Genomic DNA, 20,492 nt, shown 5'->3' on the forward strand with positions numbered 1-20,492 from the left:
GTCTGCGCTTTCCGACTTCCGAATGCGTTGCAGCTAGCACAGCATCCAAGCAACTGGTCGGCCATAGGAGCCCAAATGCAAAGTGTATCAGTGCCTTCGGTAATTTGTTCTGGTGTTTGACGTTGGGATGCAAATACCACTTCAAGTAAAAAAATATATATGTTCTACTGAGTACACCCTAAAATGGACGACAGCACCAAACCTGGTAGGTGAAATGCACTTACATATGACTGTACCAGCGCAGGTCAGTTCCCTTACCTAGAAACCCCCAAGCAGCGCAAGTAACATTATATAGTAGCCTGTATTTTTTATTTCCAAGGCTTCATGTTTGCAGATGATGAGAGTCTTGAAATATATAACTCGCTCATCTTAAATACCATTGAAGTAATACGACATATCTCGAAGGTTTGGAGGCTAATATAGGTTTTTTTCGTGCAGTACATATATTCCTAATCGTAAGTGAGAACAATATTCGGGTTGTGGCAATATTATTTATGCGTCAAAGCAGATTGCATATGAAACACGCAATATACAAAAGAGGCACAAGGACACCGATGATAAATTTAGACGCTGTACTCGACCCTTGAGATCCCTTGGCTTTGATACAATTGTTCCTAACATTTTCCCCGGTGGTGTTCTCCTCGATGTGTAGCGACGCATTTGCACTGATGCCTTCATCTGCTGAAACTGACGCGTTGATTACAGAGTTGCCTTCTAGTTTTAATGATTTCGAGGGTGTGGTATAGGACGAAGGCGTGAATTCCGTGGTTGGTCCATATCGCATAGCTGTCACATTTGAATTTGTAATGCCCTCAAATGTATCACTTAATTTCTCTTGCACTGAAGGAGGCGTATATCCTTGTGCACTACTACTGCTTGGAGAACCTGATTCCGCGGATGTCCCTAACGAGGTGACACTGTTATTTTCTTCCGCAGAAATAGTCGGCGACGTAGACAACGTAGACTGTAGCTCCCTCAGTGGTCCACACGTTATGTCCACAACCGCTGCGACAATCTGTTCCAGTGCTATTTTGCCTTCCTCGCAATTTGATGAGATGTCCGAGGTAACATCAGCGAGGCACCATCTGTAGTTCTGAGCAATACTGCAAAACAAGGAAGGTCATGTGAAGATCTTTGATACATTGTAGCACAAATGTATAGGCCCGTAGTGAATGCACATGAGTCAACAAAAGATTTCAGTAGAGCGTTGCATGTCAGCCGCTACGTGATTATATTGAGCATGAATTGTCACCTTACATTCCCAATAACACAGAATAGTGCGGCGGAAACTAAAAAATTCTTATAACATTGATTTCAAATGTAGTGGTGGTAGCGGCATTAAAATACGTACTTAATATTTTGGTTTTTTGGTGAATGTTCTTTTTTAGAGTATATTACGAAAAAACGATGAGGTACCAAACGTTCTAAAGTGACCTATTGAGGTTCTCTACTGAGTACATCAGCTACGCAAGCAAGTATAAAATGGAAAGCATACAAGCGTATTTGACCATCTTTACGCCTTTTGCGGATAAAAATGTTGCTGTTCATTGAGCATCCTAAAACGCTCTGCTCACAAACGCGCGCACCCACGCGAAAAAAGAAAGAACTCACGCGCATTGATGTATGTGGTCGCCTATCACAGGGCTGTGTAGTACATCTTCGCTATAATCACATTTTTTCCTTCTTGGCCTGTCGACGCAATCCCATAATCTATGGAGACCTGTAATACATATAACAACAACGCACTGAAAGCCACTCGCTTTCACATAAGACAATTATAGCTGCCGTAAAAAAAATAACATGGATCCACACATCCAAGCCGTACGAACAAGTTTCAGCACCAATCTGAAGGCATAAAAGGGACCGTAACAATGAAGGCATTGCCTCTAGCTTATAAGGGATTGTGAATGAAGAAAATCAAATTTTAAAACGTTTCCAAATTCATTTCTATCTGTTGAAGCACAAACAATCAGTATTGATATTGCCGCGAACTGTTTAACTCTTTATTTGTTCCTGTTCGACAGCCACTGGCATGCGGCCTTATGATTGTTATTCTGGCTCACTTATCAATTCTGTATCCCGTGTTTGTTCATGCTTGTTGTCGAGATACGACGTGTTATCATTTTCTTTGTCGCGAACTATGCGCCGAGATCTGTCTCGAAGATTCCGATCACTCGCGTATGTCTCTACAATGTTCCAGGTTGGGCTACTAGCAGTTTGCGGTGTTATCTAGATTGTTCTTAGCAGCCTTTAAATTGAGCGTTGACGAGTGTGACGAGCATTCTTTGTTCGACGATTGACGAGCTCGTCTGTTGCTATTGCCGCTGCCGAGTTGCTTAGTTCTTTTGCGGGCGCAAGTCAGCCCAATTAAGAGTTAATTTTCGTACCATCAAGAATGTGTCTTCTTTTGGTGTCAACGGCCTTGTCACCACTACGTGACAATATAGAATGATTTTAGTAAAGCCGTGATTATCAATATTTGCTGAAAAAAAAAAATTTAGACCACCTTTCTTGGCAGCACATTCGTTGAGCAAAAACAGGCCTTGACAAGCATTTAAAGAATGCGTTATCAATACGCTTGGTACTTGTTTAGCCGTTTTTCAATGCGTAATGTTGGACAAACCAGTGCAGTATCATATATCCCTGGCGATGCGCAGAAAAGTGCTGCGAAGAGCGTTTCTTTGTGTCTGCCCATATATACAATATACTAGATATGAATGAGCATTTCATTCGGCATGATTTGTGTCCCAGGAATGAAAAAAAAAACGATACCTCATGTACTATGTGTCCTGTGTACAGCCGCCCTGATTTTTAACAATATAGCGCGAGCATCGACCAAACTGCTGGTCAGCACCTTACAACGGCGATAAGCGTGCAACACGGCGAGAGTTCGCGCATGCGCAAGAATGTGGAACGTCGCAAACAGATATTGTGGCAGGGCGTGTGTCTTTATGATCCGAACAACGTAGCAGAAGACGCTCTCTCTTCGTGCGCGTGCGCGAACTCTCGCCGTGTTGCACGCTTATCGCCGTTATAAGGCGCTGAGCAGCAGTTTGGTCGACGCTCGCGCTATATTGTTAAAAATCAGGGCGGCTGTACTCTTGTAAACTATTAGCACCTTTGATGGTTGTTTCTTTTTGCTAGACTTCTACCGCAGTTCTTTTAAGCGGAACGAACGGAATGGTGAGGACTGTGGCTATGAGGACGTTTAGGAGAAGAAGCGTCGTCCTGTGTACTTAGTTGTGAACGCGTCTTTTCCGCTGGTTTATCTTTCGTATTTTTTTTCTTTATTGCATGAATGGGTACAAATACATCGTAACATTGAGGATAGTTCTTATTGGAAAAATTCTTGACTGGGACTAAGCAAACTATTGTAAGAATAGTTTTTTTCCTGCTTATTGCAAATAAAGATTGTCGGAGAGTTATCTGCTGTTGCGTGTACCTTGAAATGACACTTCAGTGCAAACAACGCTTCGAAGAACTTTGTAGGCGTCCTCAAGGTATGTGAGATTTTGTTGGTGATCCAGAGGACAGTCCTTCACGAGAGAGACGCAGTGAGAAGTCAGTGATAATCGTCTGCAAGGCAAATTGAATGTAGTAGTCTTAATAATGTTACAGTGCGAAAATTCATTTTCCAAACATATTAGGGAGACAGAAATGAGAAACACAATGCTATGGCTAGGAAGAATACTACCGCTTACTATTATTCTGTTTGAATATTTGGCATACCAAAATACGCTTAGTTAGCACTCAGGCAGCATTTAAAGACACATAGAATAGAAACAGAACGTCTAGTAAGCATACTACTGCTTAGGTAAACCTAGTTTCCCTGTATACAATCCCACGACGAGTAGAAAAGCGTAAAGGCCTGCTACTGTGTTTCAATCTCCGTAGTGAAGTAACTGCTAGTGGGGCTGTTGCCCAGCAACCAAGATTAGTGCACCGGCGATGGGGCTCGGTACTTTCCAAGCTTTTTCTTTGCACGCAATTTTCAGTGGGTTAAAAAAACCGCCCTTTTAATTACAGCCAATAGCTCCGCATCGTAGCATTTTTTAAATAAAAACACTATGCCTAAAGCCAGTTCATTGTAGCTTGCGATTGCCGTTTCAGTTAAGGAGCAACTCTTCGGCAATGTAGTTGGCCTCGGTATCGTCGTCGCCTCCGGTGGATCTCTCAACCGCGTAGCTGCGCTCCAAGTGCTCCTGTTACGTTATCAAATCGCACGATGTGCTAAACTAACTTGAGAGGGCGTGTTCTGTTAACGTTTAACACCGGCCGTCAGTGAAATCGCCAGCACCATTGCGCGCGGAAACGTGACGGGGTATGCGAAGAAACAGTGCTGCATATCTTGAGAAAGTTGCATCTCATCGAATGCCACATCTGAAAAGCAGCGCAAGGAAAGCTACCTTGCAAGTTTGTGGACTGCGGGAGCCCTAACAAAAATACGCCTGTCTCCTACGACGCGGTTATGTACAGAAACGCAAGGATATCTGTGCAAGTGACTTGTCCGCAATAGGTATTGTCGCTATGGGGCCGAAGAAGGTGGTGCAACTATAGTAGTCATAATGAGATGACACTCTAGCGCTCTTTGCGGGGAAGAATATGATAAACGAACGCAGTGTAATATTTCAGCAACGTTTTTTTTCAGGGTTAGTTGTTTTATGTCTGGAAAGGGAAATTGTTTTAGCTCAACATATAAGGAAGACCGCATGACGTCTGCCTTGTGTACCTTGTATGTTATGCTAAAACTCATTCCAATTTGAGACGCCATATTTCATAACAATTTCCTCCCCTTCAACAACTTCGCTCTGATTCTATAGTATTTGCAGTTGCAGAATTTCAATATAATACGCCTCGGGCATCGGACATGTGTGAGGCGCCAATTACGCGAAGCGTGAAGGCCACTTGAAATATCGCCGAATTTTCCCGAAGGCTTAAGTATTAATGGATACCATGGTGCCAATATTTTGGAACTAAAATAGCGCTGACCTCCCTAGAATTATATGAACAGGTGCATTCTCTTAAAACTATAATACGCAGTCATACATATTTTCACATAACCAGAAATAAACTGACTCTACCTGCGCTTCAACGGACTGAACAGTAAAACATTGAAGGGTATTTTTAAGGCCCCTGTTTCACCATTTAGGTTGTTGAATTTGGGCTACTCATTGGCCGACTCAATGCACGCGAAAGGCACGCTGACCGCTTTTTTGAAGCGCCACTTTTGGTCCATTTAGGTCCATTTTGCAAGGGCCATACAGGCAATCTGGGTGTTTTTCAGCTGTCTGAGCGGCACGAGCCCCGGATTTCGATCGTGGAACGAACTAATCTGATTCTACATACATTTATATATGTTTTAATCCCATCGACACTCATTAAAGGTTTCTGTTTTTATCTCTTCCCCTTCCCCAATACAGCAATGTAAATGTTCATTTCTTATCCCGACGTCACTCCTTTTCCAGTCAATGAGCTAATATACCATTCAATGAACGCTGATAACTTTATGTGGGTAAAGATAGAATGCAAAGTACTTCTGAAGATTTGTTATGTAGTATAATGCCATAGATATTTAGAGGATGACTCCTTTACCTTGCACATGTTCGCTCCATGCTAGAATCTTGTTCGATCTCTCCAAATGGAGGCTTCACCAAGTCGCGTAGTAGACCCATAGCTCTTGAATCGTAGCATGCTTGTATTGACACTGGCCTGCAGACGCTGCAGAATGCTGCAGAAAAAAAGCGATAACTTTCAGTTAGCAAATAGATGAAAACAAATGAAAGCCAGTGACCATCGTCAAATCTTGTAAGATGCGGTTATAGTCAGGAAATAAACCAGCAGGTGGCCACCTGCAGTGCGAATTCAACACAATTTCTGTCGGTGAAATATATTTATGTAAATATGTTGCTTTTGTATACTACTCCCAGTGCTGTTTCATTCATTATAAAGCTTATCCTAAACTACTGCATAACAGTGGCATATAGGAAACTTATCACAACCTGGGCGAGATGTTGATTCATGCGGACTGATGAAGGTGCTTTTAGGAGGTTCAATGTGGACAAATTTTATTGTGAGCTTTTATGTTAATTATATAATAATTATAAGGAACAACGCACACACCACTGTGGCTTCTGTTCTTTTTCTTCTCCCCAGCCTCTTCCTTTCTGACGCCCCGAAGTACGTGACAATATTACAAGAAATGTTGAATATAGGTTTTGGTTTGTGGGGTTTAACGTCCCAAAGCAACTCAGGCTATGAGAGACGTCGTAAAATCTTGAATATAACTGACAGACCTATTACAACTCAACTTTAAGTGCAAAATATGCAATATCAATAGCCATACCATGTGAGGAATCTACCATGCTTTAGCAGAAGTAGCTTAACAGCGGACCGTAAAGACGCTCAACATTGACAGGAAGTTTTTCTGCTAAGAGACTAGACGGAAAAATGTTCTGCACGTAAATATACAGTTACAGAATTACTCAGAACGATATAGACTTTGTAACGCAGAGGAATTAAAATTCGCACCGATAAACGAAGAACTAATTAAAGCGTTAGATACAACGGCATATAGTAAAATCAGCTGGTGAGGGGTAGGGAAATGCAGATCAACTGAAGGCTACTAGAGAGATGATATTAGAAAACGTTCCCCCTGTTTACGTAATCTCATAATCTCTCATAAAGCACGTTATACTAAGTGGCACGGGCAGAGGCTCTTTATTTTTCTTTACTTTTCATGCCTCAACATAATATATAGTGTCACGTCTCGACAGAACGCCAAGGAGGGTCGAAATATAAGACGGTTTGATTAGTGGCCTAGAACGAGTCTTGCGATCAAGCTTCCTCCTTCTTCTTTCAGCTCGCGCTTGTGTTCCCCTAGCCGTCATCTTTTGCGTCGTCTTCTATGCGGCATTTGCCCCCTCCTTGGCAATTATTAGCCAGTTTCTGGCTAATAATTGAAAAATCCGCCACGGTATCCACCAGAGCATGTACATCCAGCCCATCAATGGAAACGGCGAGGTCAGCGCTAACAACGTTATCTGGGTTGCTCGTCTCTTTCGGTATTTTCGGCGGAAGTGCGGCAAGATCAGTGGTGTCAGGTTCGTCGTCGGGGCTGCTCATCTGGTGCGGCATTTTCGGTGGTAATGTAGGCGGCATTTCGGCGGTAGTGCGGCAATGTCAACACTAACGCAGCGTCAGAAGCACGGGCTGTCGGCAGTTGCGGCAGTGGTGAGGGTTTTGACACTTTTAGACTGTGTGCAACCTCCCCTCGCGAGGTTGCGGCTGTTAGTTTCCCCGGTGAGGGCTAGGGGACTGCCGTCCGCCAACATCAGCATTGCCACGACGCATCGGCGGAGAATAACGCTGTGGCGATGGGGAGGAGCGGCGGCGGAAGCCCGGGGATACGGTTTCCCTGTTGACCTGAAGGCCGTCCTCGGTTTGGGCAGTGTCAGCGTCGAAGCGGCGGCGAGCAAAAGCAGACGGAAAGGCCTGCCCCTCTTCGCGGTAACGGCAGTACCGATATACGTGGCCAGGTTGTCCGCAGTAGAAACAGAGTGGCCGGCTGTCATAACTGCGCCACCTGTCCGTTCGGCGTGGTTAAGAGCGCCTGGAAGGCGCCCACTGAGGCCCCTGGAAGAATCGCGTCTCCTGACGGCTTGGCGAGCTCGGTGAGGCGTGGTCTGAAGGCGGGCAACGTAGGACCGCGGCGTAGCTCTCAGATTGCGGCTCGTGATAAGGTGCAGGAATGTTGGCCGTGTAGTTGACCGGTTGTGGAACGCGGTATGGTGGTTCGGAAATGGCTGCCGCGTTGTCGACTGGATGAAACTCGTTGCACTGGGCAGACGGTGATAAGGAGCACCGAATTTCATTCCTTACAGCCTGCACGAGGGCCTCTGACGACTGAGCTTTCGTAACCGTAATTCGCTGCAACTCCTCAAGGACAATTTCTCTAATCATGTCTCGAAGAGTGGTCTGATCTGTTGCAGTCAGCGCCGCCGCAGTCGTCGCGGCACAGCTGGCTGGTCGGTTGTACTGGCGGCACCGATCTTGGAGGACTCGCTCTATAGCCGTAGCATCCTTAATGAACTCACTCACGGTTTTAGGTGGGTTGCGTACTAAGCCGGCAAACATGTTCTTTGACACCATGCATGAGATGCCGTAACTTCTTTGGCTCACTCATATCAGGGTCGGCACGGCGAAAAAGGCGAGCCATGTCTTCCGCAAACATAGCCACGCTCTCATTCGGCTTCTGGACACGCACTTCAAGCAGGCGCAGCGCATTGTCGCGTCGATCAGTTCTCGCAAAGGTGTCTACGACCTGGCGGCGGAAGTCATTCCATGTGGATAAGCTGGCCTCGTGGTTTTCAAACCACGTTCTAGCGTTATCCTGAAGGGCAAAATAAACATTGCAAAGTTTGTGATCTGGGCTCCACTGATTAATCTCGGCCACTCGCTCAAACTGATCAAGCCAGTCCTCGACATCTTCAAACGCTTCCCCGCGAAAGCACTCTGGCACATTGGTGTTCCGAAGAGTCACCGGCGTAGGGTTGGGATGTGCCATGGCTTGGGAGACCTGATGGACTTGGTCGTTTGAAGAGTCGCTTGGCAGATAGTTGTACTCCGGGGCTAGGCCTAGAAGGCGGCGGCTAGCGCGATTTACAGGTGTGTCGATGTCTGGGATTCGCTGTGGACCGCCGGAAGGAGTCTTATGCATACCCAGCACCTCCACCAGTGTCACGTCTCGATAGAACACCAAGGAGGACCCAAAGACAGGACGGGTTTAATAATCAACCTGGACGAGTCTTGCGCTCCAACTTCCTTCTCTTCCAGGCTCGCGCTTGTGGGGCCAGTCATCATCTTTGGCGTCGTCTTCTATGCGGCAATATGTTTACGTAATCTGTCATACCCTCAAATGTAACAGGGTCTCGAAAAAAGGAAGCATCATCTTAATTGTTGATAAGACATTTATCAAAATAACAGAAAATTACATTCATATGAAATAATGAAGAGCCAGGCAGGCTTCTGCAACGTAATCAAAATGGAGGGGACTGAAACATGACTTGCACCTAGTTATAGGAGCAAAAGCTCTGTTTGATCTCATTTCGCTTGATTTAGAAATGTTGTACACGGCTTGATGGTTTCATTATGTGGAGACGCGACAGGGTCCTTAACACCGCCTTATCATTTCGTAATCTTTGTTTACTTTCTTCAGTTCCATGTTTTGAAAAACGAGCCGCATTATCTCTCATTCCTCGATTGAAACCTGCACATATTACAACGTCACACTAAATTTCAATCCGCGGTTTTCTTATATTTTTGCTTGGGTTGATTTTGCGGAAGGGAAGGCTCAGGGTCTATCTTCGTTCAATGTCATTAGGACCCAGCTCAAGGTCCCTGCGACTAAGCCCAAGTGGTAGAGCTACGCTCTAATAACTGATTCAAATCACATAATTTGTCAGGTATTGCATATGGTGCACTATTATATTTCGCGAAATCATAGCGCTCAGTCAAAGCATGAGTACTCAAACAGGCATTAAGGAAAGAGGAGTAGGTATCTCAGACGTAAAAGTACCTAGAGGGATCCGTGGTGGCTGTACAGGAACCGTAGTATCATACCTTAAACAAAAAGTATTAATCAGGATCGGCGTCAGAGAAATAGGAGCTATTTCCGTAGTGTTATTCACCTCTGCGGTATTCACAAAACGGAATTCCGGCATTTGGGGAAAATATTTAATCGATAACTGCTTACTAGTCTGCGATTCACTCATGCGATAGCTGCTAAGTAATTAAAGAAACAAATTGCAAAGCATCGTGAATTCGCTGGACAGCAAAAGTGAACTAATGGTTCTAAGTACTAATATGAAGCCGACTAACGCAATATTCAACAGCATTTGAAAGAAGCAGCAGTTTACAATAGGTAGTGACACACTTGAACCGTCAAGGCAACATGGTGAATACAGGAAGGGACTGCAGGTCCGTATCATTCGACTAATATCGCTAAACGGCTAGACGTGGAACACTATTGGCAGGCACTCGCAGACATGAAGGGATATTTATCGGCATCTCTCAAGAGGGACATATATAAGAGTGGCATCTTAAGGTGCTCACCAATCTGGCAGCGACCTCGAGGCTAATAAAAACAGTTGAGGCTAAAAGGCAGTCTCACTATTTTTAATTATTACGCGATATTCAAAAATTAAAACTAATTTTGTATTTTGGTAAAGCATGCAAATGATTGCTTTGCTAGCAATCAAGCACTCAAAATGAGGACCACATCGATAAATTAGCTTTTATGTTTTTACAATATTGAAAATTTACAAAGAAACTTCATAATGGCAGCATGAAAGGTGAAATTCTCGCATATGCCACTTTGGCATGAATCTTCAGTTAGGTTGAAGGGTAATTTACGAAAGGAATTGAAACCAACGACACACGCGCACCGCTGGTAAGTGTGGGTGTGCACTGTAAAGTGGTACACTGCGACATCCTTTCCCTAAACACGAAAAGTACAAATGCGACTGCAAAGTTCACAGGATCCTCAGGACATTTACCTCCAGAGATCTGGCACGGTGTCCACACCCGTCTCTGTGCAAACGTATGATGGAATTTGTAAATATTTATGCTGCTTAAAAACATCGCACTTGTCGACCGACGTTGTGGCTGTAGAGGATGGGCCACCACAAGCCTAAGAATCGCCATCACCTCTCATTCAATTTACCCGAGACACAGCACGCTCCTCGGGCAACAGGGAGACCACGTACCCCCAAGTGCATGGTTCGAGTAGGTCGTTCCAGTGACTAGAGCCATGCACTGGGGGTATATCCAGCCCTTCTAACCTAATGTCACTGAAACTGACTTTAGGTTAGAAGCACTGCATCTCTTTCTTTTCGCATACAGCTGCCACTCACAGCTGCCACTCCCACTCTCTTCTCACAGCTGCCCACGGACAATGAAAGTTCTACAAAGCGGATGAGTCTTTGGATGAATGAGCGCCGTTAAAGCTTTCGCTTGAAATGTACAAAGATATTTCATCTGCAATAAGCCTGTGGTAAAGGCGTTTCGCGTCCTAACTTAGGGGAAACTATAAGCGTCCCCCAATATTTTTTCTCACTAGGTTTACGTTAAGCAGTAATCATCTGTGTAGTACTCCCTTCACTTTCCTCCGTGATATAGGGCCGTTAAAAAGCGCAAGAAGTTCGCAGGGGTCAAGTGGATGCAGCTAGCACAGAACCGGGTTCAGTGGAGAAATATGGGAGAGGCCTTCGCCCTGCAGTGGGTATAATCAGGCTGATGATGATGATGATGATGACAACATTGCACAGTTAGTGTTTTTGGTGAAACTCCATCCTATGCATCTCTTTCTGCTTTTATACGAGTACGCATTTTTTCACATTCCATGCTTTTCCACCATAAAATTCAAGCTCGCGACACGTAAATCAAAAAGAATCTCTTATCGATATTTTGTAGTGAATGGTGATGTAGCCAAATTTATAAAATACTTCTGATAAAATTATCCTAAAATGAATGCATTTTTGATTTGACTATGACTGACGCCTATTGAACTGAAATTTTTCATTCTCTTCATAAAACCTAGCCCCCCCTTGGGGAGTCTATCGCATTCCAATACGTATGTTTGGCTGATTTGGATTTGGGATTTAACGGCATAAAGAAACAGGCTATCAGAGACGCCATAGTGAAAACTCCGGAAATTGTCGACCACCTGAATATCTTTACGAGCGCTTACGTCGCACAGCACACAGGCGTCTTGCCTTTCGGCTCCATCAAGAAGCGGCCGCTCAGTTTGAATTCGCTCCCGCATCCTCGATCCCAACAGTGGAGTACCCTAACCACTGCACAACACCAGCGGGGTCCAGTGTGAATGTGTATTGACGCAGTCAAACTTCACCTGGCCGTCGCCATTTTACCGGCAGTCCCTAGATATTCTCCAGGCCATTTAATGTCCGCCATGTGCATTGCATTTTCCTTTGAAAGACCAACTCTTTTTTTAAGTTGAGTTGTTCATGCAGAAGCGTAACAACTTGCTAGAATGGGACCTCAATATCATGAACTGCATTGGGCTGTGAATTATCAGGCCGCAGAGCCATTTTGAGGCATGTCACTTAACTGTACTTTAATATAGCGAAGATCTCTGAGAGTACTTTTTTTATTAAAGCGAAGTTTCTTTTAAAGTATTTTTTTCTTTTTTGGTGCCATTTCATCTATTTTACTGAGGGCGGCGACGTACGGCTCTACAAAATTCTTTTCGTGACATCACTACGCCTCTGCCGCAATCAGGATTTTGAGCTGTGTCCTGGTCACTTAAGCACCTCATTAGTTTTTGAAGTATTGTGATAGTCAGCCACTGGCTGAGTGCATGTTACCGAGTATTGCAAACCACTGTGAGCGTGGTTCTGTGTTTTGTAACCAAGGCTAATCTTCTTTGAACTTTTTATGAAGCGTGCAGATTGTGTGCGTTTCTAAGCGATTGCGATTCAGTTTTTGGTTTGTTTGTTTTTTTGCGGAGAGTACTTAGCACGAGCAGGCAAAAGGTTTAAGCCTTTCTATAAGCATTCATTCCGTTTATGAGTACATCAGTCCTTTTTTTCGTTCTTTTCCACTTTGCAGAGTGCATCGTATGGCGTAAGTAGTTTCGCCCTTGTTTCCTTCAACGTGATCCGGTTCGGCCATCATTATCGTTACTTCGCTGATTCAGCAAATACGCAATGAGCAGCAGGCATGGTAACTTCGCCCCTGTAGCTTCAGTGCTTGAACTGGCAACAGCCTTTAGGAGGCGAGATTACAAGCCGAAATAGCTAAAATGTTAACGCTGTATATGTCGCACGTAACCTCTTGGTTTTCTTTTTGATAAAATATTTTTGCAGGCTAGTTGGTTCGTTGCAGATAATAAATAAAACTTCGAGAATGAAACAGGACAAGAGACGAAGAAACAAAAAAACGACAACATGGACGATGGACGCAGACTTCCAATCGGTGAATGATGAACGAAAGCACGTGTTATATACGGGAGGAACCAAGGCGCGCAACCACTGCTATATTTCACATAAGTAGTGATAAAATTTTAAAACAATAATAAACACTATCGCAACCTTCTTTTACTTAATAAATAAAGAGCTCATCATTGCGGAACACCAGATAACGTCGAGTCCCAAGAATCATCACTTGAAGCAATCCAAAATTAGACTGACAATGCAAATGAAAGAATCGAAAAATTGGTAAGGCTATGAAACATGGTGTTGGTGTATGAAAAAATAACAGTGTCATAAAGCATTAACAAAGCTAAAGGGAAAAGGTCAATATTAAAAGAGAAAAAAACTTTTAAGGTAAGAGAATAATGGCAAATTGGATAAACAAGGAACTGTTACTGAGGTGAACATTAAAGCCAGGTAAAACACTCATGTGTAACAATGAAAGATAACAACGAACATTTTTAAAGAACAACGTAAAACCATGTAACAAGCGGCCTTTCCAAACCTGAAAAACATTTACACCCAATACTGCGTCATGGAAGGCGCCAAACAATTTACAGGTTGCATTCCAAAAACACAATTTCATTCAAGGAAAGCGAGATAAACGGACTGCTGCCATGTCTCAGAGTTTTTTTCTAATGTGAAAAGCTTCAACAACTAGAAAGGAGGTTGTTGAAGCGCTTCACATATTAAAAGCTGCGGAGAGATGTGCTAGCACTCTGTCTATTTTGCCTTTCTCTAATAAAATTGAGTTCTTGCAAGTTCACTTGTAAATGCTTTGGTGACTTCCAAGTCGCAATCTTGGTTGTAAACTGTTTTTCAGGTCTGAAATGCAACTGGTTGCATGGTTTTGTCTTCACCTTTACAACTGTTCCTTGTTAATTCCATGTCGTCATTCTTTCACATAATTTCTTTACCTGGTTTCAAAGTTCACCTCGATAACGGTTCTGGTTCTTCAATTTTGCTATTATTCTATTACCTTAAATGAAGTTTTCTTGCTTTTAATGTTCACTTTTAAGTTTCAGCTCTATTATTGCCTTCAAGCCACCGTTGTTTTTCCATAGACATTAATATTTTAGACCATAGACCATAACATTTTTTTAACACATAGATTTTGACAATATAGCTTTAACATTGTTTTTGCGACCGTTTCACCTGCATTGACCCTCACCTTTATCGTGGTTTTCTTCACGTGATGTTTCTCGGCATTTGACGTTTCTGAGCTCCACATTTTCTTTCTTTTTTTTTTGGCGTTCCGCAATGGGAGATATTTACTCATAAAGTTTGAAGTCTCAAGTTTATTCTTAGTTTCCTTACACAGAAACTAAAGGACCCCGAACAAAAGGTGCGTACTTGCACCTGACCAGGTTCAGAGCCCCATACAATTTGTACACAGGGGAAACAGCGCGGTACAGATGAATTTATTTTTTCCACTCAAAAATGCAAATTAACAATAGAAAATACAAGAGAAAAAAGCACTGAAAAAGCTGAACAAATTAAAAACTGAAAAAAAAAGACCAACAACAACAGTAACAGGCACTCAAAAAGTAAACAATTTTTGACATCGGTGACAGTTTTAATTAAAACACTTAGTTTCACATCTCGTTCAGTATACGTTTAAATACATCAAGTCATGCATGCCGTTCAATAACGGCCACAAGACCCTTATTTTTGTTCAAAAGCATGGGTATTTGGGATCGCAGGCTTTGCCCACCGTAATTTGTTCTCAGCTTTGGTAGTCTATATCGTTTTTTCCTGAAGTCAAAATTTTGATTTAGGCTCATATATATTGTCACGTAGGGGTGACAAGGTCGACGACACAAATGAAGGGTCGATTATTGCACTGAAGAAACTCTTTATTGGGCTGACTTGCGCCCGCAAAAGAACTAAGCAACTCGGCGGCGGCGATAGCAACAAACGCGCTCGTCGGTCGTCGAACAAAGAATGCTCGTCACACTCGTCAACGCTCAATTTAAAGGCTGCACAGAACAATCTAGATAACGTCGCAAACAGCTACCAGCACGGGCTGGAACATTGTGGAAAGACACCCGAGTGGCCGGAACCTTCGAGACAAATCTCGGTGCATCTTGCGCTACAACAAAACTGATAAAGGTGTGACTCGCGACATCGAGCATTAACAAACAAAGATTACGGAACTGATACCATAGATAAAGAGATTGGTGGTCCAGAATCAGAGTGATAAGCCTGTATGCCGGCGGCTGTTAAAAAACAACAAATACTCTTTTGAAGGTTTCGGGCAATATCTGTGCAAAATTGTCATGTTTTTTTCTTATTTCATTGTATATATAAATCGCAAGATTTTTCCATAAAGTTGATCCACCCTCACTACTCAATAACTGCAACGAAAAGCATGCGTACTTTCGCTGTACTTCAAACCTTCTAGAGCACGGATCGATTTTTTTTTGCGTAATAAATAGGCTTGCCAAATTTGTAGCAGTGGTTGTGCCCCATACGAGAAGACAGTAATATATATGGGACTTCAACAAGTAAAAGTAAAAGAAGATTACGATAGTATTTGTTATTTTTTTACCCTTCATCACCTCTCATGTAAATGATAGCTGTTGTTGCGCAACTCGTTTCCTCACGCATATAGCATATATTTTCGCTCATGAATAAATATTTCGAATTCTGCACCCGTACTGTCATTTTTTCTTCCGTCGTCTTCTGTCCTGATTCATTCACGCAGTTTTTTGTTTATTTTTGGTTTCTGAAATACGCGATGCGAAACCCTTAGCTCGTCTTAAGAGTATTCATAAACGTAAGTGGTAATACACGGCGTAAGGGCATTGAAGCTCGAAACATGATACCCACAGGTCCCCACAAAGCCTAATCAAAATACTGCACTGCAGCTATTGCTATAGACGGCGGAAGTACTCGAGTGGATGACTAAGACTTTCGCACCAGGCCTTTTCCCTGGTCATCAAGCTACGCGTGTGTGCAGCCACGTGACCTGGCAGCCTGCGCGTTGTATATGAACTTGATTTAACGCTCTCGAGGCTGTGACACGAGACTTTTGGAAAATATCGCTTTCGTTTTGTCGATTTTGTCGTTGGCGATTTTCTAGTTTTTCCGGGGGCTTATATTTGAGGGCTGTTTTTTTTTTTGTCGGCCTTATTACTACGTGTTGACATGGAATTCAGTGGGCCAAGGATCAAGTAAATATGTAGGTACACCTATAATAAATTGATCTTCCCAATATCATCAGGTTTCGCGTTTTAACTGAAAACATTTTAATAATGTCAGACAAGACTTCTCACTACAAGAGGCCAAGAATAATATACAGCAATGATGTATTTAAGGGTAACTACGGGTAACTCCCAGGGGTCCTAGGGGTAACTTGAGTGCAAATCATCCTGGCAGGCTGATTCTGATATCACCCTCCCATACGAAAGGAGCGACCCGAGTTGGCGGCTCCTGCCTGTGACATATGAGTAGCGTGAATTCTAACGTCATGGCAGGCTAATTGTAATGTTACCCTCCAACATGAAAGGAGAGCCCCATGTTGGCGCTCTTTCAGGCACCCATCGACACTAACGCTGAAGGCTCGAGCTGGCGGGCGTAGTCAAGCTCCGCTTTAGAAGGGCTCCGACGCAGGTACCTGTGATCATCTGAGGTTCTTCAGGCTACTAATAAAAAGGTGTCTTAAGTTCCATATCTCCATCAAAAGCCGGCACCCAGAGCCTGAGTCAAACCTAGATCATGATCATTGAGGCACCACAGTGGTGCTCTAAACGAGAACACTATAGGTGCCCCAAGATACCGTTCTAGATGTACCTAACCACTATAAAAGATATATTAATGTCATCCAATAGTTTTTCTCAGTAAAACCTCGCTAATTTGTCTATGGTCACCGCTGTGAAGCAGTGGTTAGGGCGCTCAAATGCTTTTTTTAAGGACGCACAGGATCAAATCCCGTCCTCTTCAGCCTCTTTTCGATATTGGCGACATGCCATGCGCCCGAGTGCTGTGCGATGTCAATGCAGTCTCAGGTGGTCAAAATGTCCGGAGCCCTCCACTGCGGCATTTCTCATAGCAAGAGTGGCTTTCAGACATTGAACCACATTAAACCGAAACCAAATATATTTTTCTATACTGCTAAAGAATGATAAGTTCTGGGCATAACAAAATAGAAATCTTCCCTTCGCTGGTTACAAAGTAAAAGAATAGAAATAGCCAAGACGCTTACCAATTGGAACGGCTGATGCGATGAGAAAAATAATTGAGTTTAAATTCAACTTCATGATGAATGCGAGATTTAAGGTAAGCCAGTAAGGTCTTCTATTTCGAAAAGACTGTTGCGGATAGCACAGACCATGTGCGTGACATACTACGTTGGAAGCACGTGAGTTTCCGAGGACTGCTTTATCACTGAAACAAACGGGCGGTTGTTCTGAGTATGCCGATTAAAAGGAGGAGGAAGACAGATAAAGAAGGAAAACAAAAGATTCATAGGAGGATGCCTTTGATAACGACGCCTGTCCGCGTCGGCGCCTACCACTTCAGACCCTAATGTCGCGATTTCCTAGACTTTTAATTCTAAGTGGAGAGACTCGCAAACGTTTATTACTAATGTTCGTGTGCCTGTTTTAATGCCATCGGAACTATTCATGTCAACGTTCTCTTATTGCCTTGGTGATGTTACTAAGAAAATTTTATGGGCGGGCAGGAAGCTTGTGGGGTAGAAATATTTATTTATTTAATAATACTGCCGCTCTGAGCCGAGAGCCTAGCAGACGGGCAAAAACCTACATGTTCATAAATACATAAGAATATAATTACGGATAATATTTGTCCCAACGAAAAACGTGTAGGATTCGAACAACTCTACTTTGAAAATTGAGGCCACCAATGACTCAGCGCCCCACAGCAGCAGTTCATCAGCACCTTCGTGCGAAGTGCAAGAAGCCTGCAGTGGGTTTTTTCTTATCCCTTTATACTTGATTACAAAATGAACGCATCCTAATGCTTTCACAATGCAACGCCAGCATTAGAGTCTTTGTTTTAGGAGAATGACCTGTTTAACCTGCAGAGGCTGCGCAGAAGATATGAAGCAAACAAAAGGGGTAGAGGAGGCATGCTATGTTGGTTAATTTCTTCAATGTGGTATTATTTACCTTGCCGTTATATGACGCAGAACACGGGTGTCTGCCTTTCCTCTGCGTAAAAATGTAGTCCTGCGGTCAAGATGTAATCTGAACACTTTGTGATCAGCTGCCGAACGCTAAGTAGATTAACCTCACTTAAGCTCACAATGAATTCAAAATCGCACTGCGCCTTAATATCTCGATTTTATCTTCAGCTCTAATGATTTACTTATAACTGCCATTTTTTAGAGCGCAGCTCTTTGGCGCCCGTTCCTGGGTTTCGCGTCGGCGTCGGCCTCGTAACCAGCTCCACCCCCCTTTCAGCCCCCCTCTTCTTGCGTGACGCCAGCCGCGCGTGTTATCTGATTGCTGCGCGCGTTTCCCCGTTCTCCGCTGCTTATACCCCCTTCCCCCCCCCCTCTTCCTACGTGGCGGCGAGGGTGCTCTCCGATTGTCGGAACGATGGCTCCCTATCAGCGGATCACGGTGCGTGCATCCCAAGCCGAAACGCAGAGTCACGTTCTCTTCACTCGCTAGCAGCGTCAGCGGCATCAGTCAGACGCTGCTATCTGCTCGTCGCGTAACGTTCCTATGGGCTCACGCGCTGCCTCCCGCGACCTCCTGATAACTTAATTGCTCTCTTCATTTCTCCGGCCACAAAGCTTCTTTTATGACAGCCAAGAACTGTTAGTGGAGTGTTTCTTGAAGGAATACCTGTGAAAAATAAAAAAAAAATAAAGTTGTCTGTAATTGTACATACGTGTCCTGCTCGAAATCTTTGCCTCAATCTATCGAAAAGGTGAAACAGCTGATGAGCTGCGCTCAAATTTCGCATTAGGCAGTAACGTAATCGTCGGCAATTTTTATTTTCTTACGCGACGCACGCTTTTTGAACTTGTAAGCCTTGCCTCAGAAAAGGTGCCCGCGCGCCATTGTCCCGCCCAACAAGTGACTTTTCCAGTCTCTTTTAAAAACACCGGTTTACTTCCAGATAAACACAAAAGCATTCAATAAAAAGAAACAGCAAACGAAAGAAACGCCACTGCGCTGGAAACGTACTGTCGGCGTGCAAAATATTTACCAAGGATAAAACAGAAGTAGAGTCACGGATTTACCAAGGCAAAACAAAACACACTGCGGCGCGAACAGGGTGAGCGATAGGACAATGCACTAGCAGCGCCACAAGAAACGTTACTCCTCGCGTGTAATCAACTCACGCGAATACGCCTAGGCCATTTCTGCAGGAACAGCTTCGATCTTCGTCTTGCAGGTCTTTCCGTCGTCCGTGCACATCCCGCTGGCTCGTGATGCTCACTGGCCATTCCGCGCTGGCCTCCCGCCGGGCTAAAAGGCCAAGAGCCTTGCTTCCGATGCGCTTATCTACCCTCGTCTTTTCGCCGGTAACATGCCGCCCCGAGATTGGCAGCTCGCTCATGCGCACTCGCGCTGCCCGCGGAAACAGCAAATACAAATAGAAAAAACCGTGCGTGGTTTGAAACACTAAAAGAGCTGCGGAGCTCCACATGCCCCCCTTCTCAAAAAGGAACACCTCCCGAAACGTCAAAAAACGAAAGAAAGAATAGGCAGGGGAGAAGTACAAAAATAATGCTGCTGCTGACGAGGCGCCCGCTTGAAAGCATCCGCTCAGTTACAGATATTCATCAGACGATGGTCCAGGTGGCTCACATCTGGTAGACCGAGTGCCTCTACGTACTTTCTACCCACTCGTAGTCTTTCTCAGATCGGCGACGTTGATTGGTCCAGTCTCCCGACCACCTTGCACATGACGAAGCATGTAAGCCAGCCGCGAAAGAAGCTTTATTACAACGTAAGACCAGTCCACCGAGGAGCGAGATAGGCGCAAACCCTTTTGCGGTCTCACTTGGGGGGTGCGAGCGCCGGAATACTTAATCACCAACCTCGAACGTCGCATTGTCATTGATCAGCTGTGCCGAGAAGCCGAACCGGGTGAATTCGTCAAGGAGGTTATCTGAAGAGAAAGCGCCCAATGGGCTAGACCGCTTACAGGGTTTTGCAGCTTTGACAACCACGACAGCACCTGATGGCCAGTCTAAATCGTAAACTCAGCCCCATCCAAATACCTATCAAAATTTTTAGTGCAAAATACGTTTGACAAGCACTCTTTCTTTGTTACCGTGTAGTTTTGTTCTGATGATGTGAGAATGTGTCTTGCAAATGCCAAATGGCGAAACTTCTCTTCTTGCTCGTGAAGCAGAACAGCACCGATGCCATACGCACTTCCATCGGACTGCGCTATAATGAACCGGTTTAGGTCCGGGAGCCGTAGACGAGCAGCATCGGTGATAAACCCTGACAATGCCCGAATCGATACCTGCTCCATGTCTGTCCAGGACCAACGGGCACCTATTCGGAGAAG

At 44.1% G+C, this 20,492-nt stretch overlaps 1 protein-coding gene across 1 annotated transcript; it reads right to left on the minus strand.

The window, feature by feature from the left end:
* Nucleotides 1-367: 367 nt before the first annotated feature.
* On the minus strand, nt 368-5,847 carry LOC146180048 (uncharacterized). The gene is made up of 4 exons (XM_084579924.1): nt 5,593-5,847; nt 3,443-3,576; nt 1,612-1,720; nt 368-1,103 (listed from the first exon to the last, which is right to left on the minus strand). The coding sequence occupies exons 1-4, from the start codon at nt 5,670-5,672 to the stop codon at nt 500-502; spliced, it is 927 nt and encodes a 308-aa protein (XP_084436050.1). The 5' UTR covers nt 5,673-5,847; the 3' UTR covers nt 368-499.
* Nucleotides 5,848-20,492: the final 14,645 nt, after the last annotated feature.

The sequence above is a fragment of the Amblyomma maculatum genome, chromosome 9 (genome assembly GCF_055883805.1).
Source record: "Amblyomma maculatum isolate TAMU_Amacu chromosome 9, ASM5588380v1, whole genome shotgun sequence".
NCBI lineage: Eukaryota > Metazoa > Arthropoda > Arachnida > Ixodida > Ixodidae > Amblyomma > Amblyomma maculatum.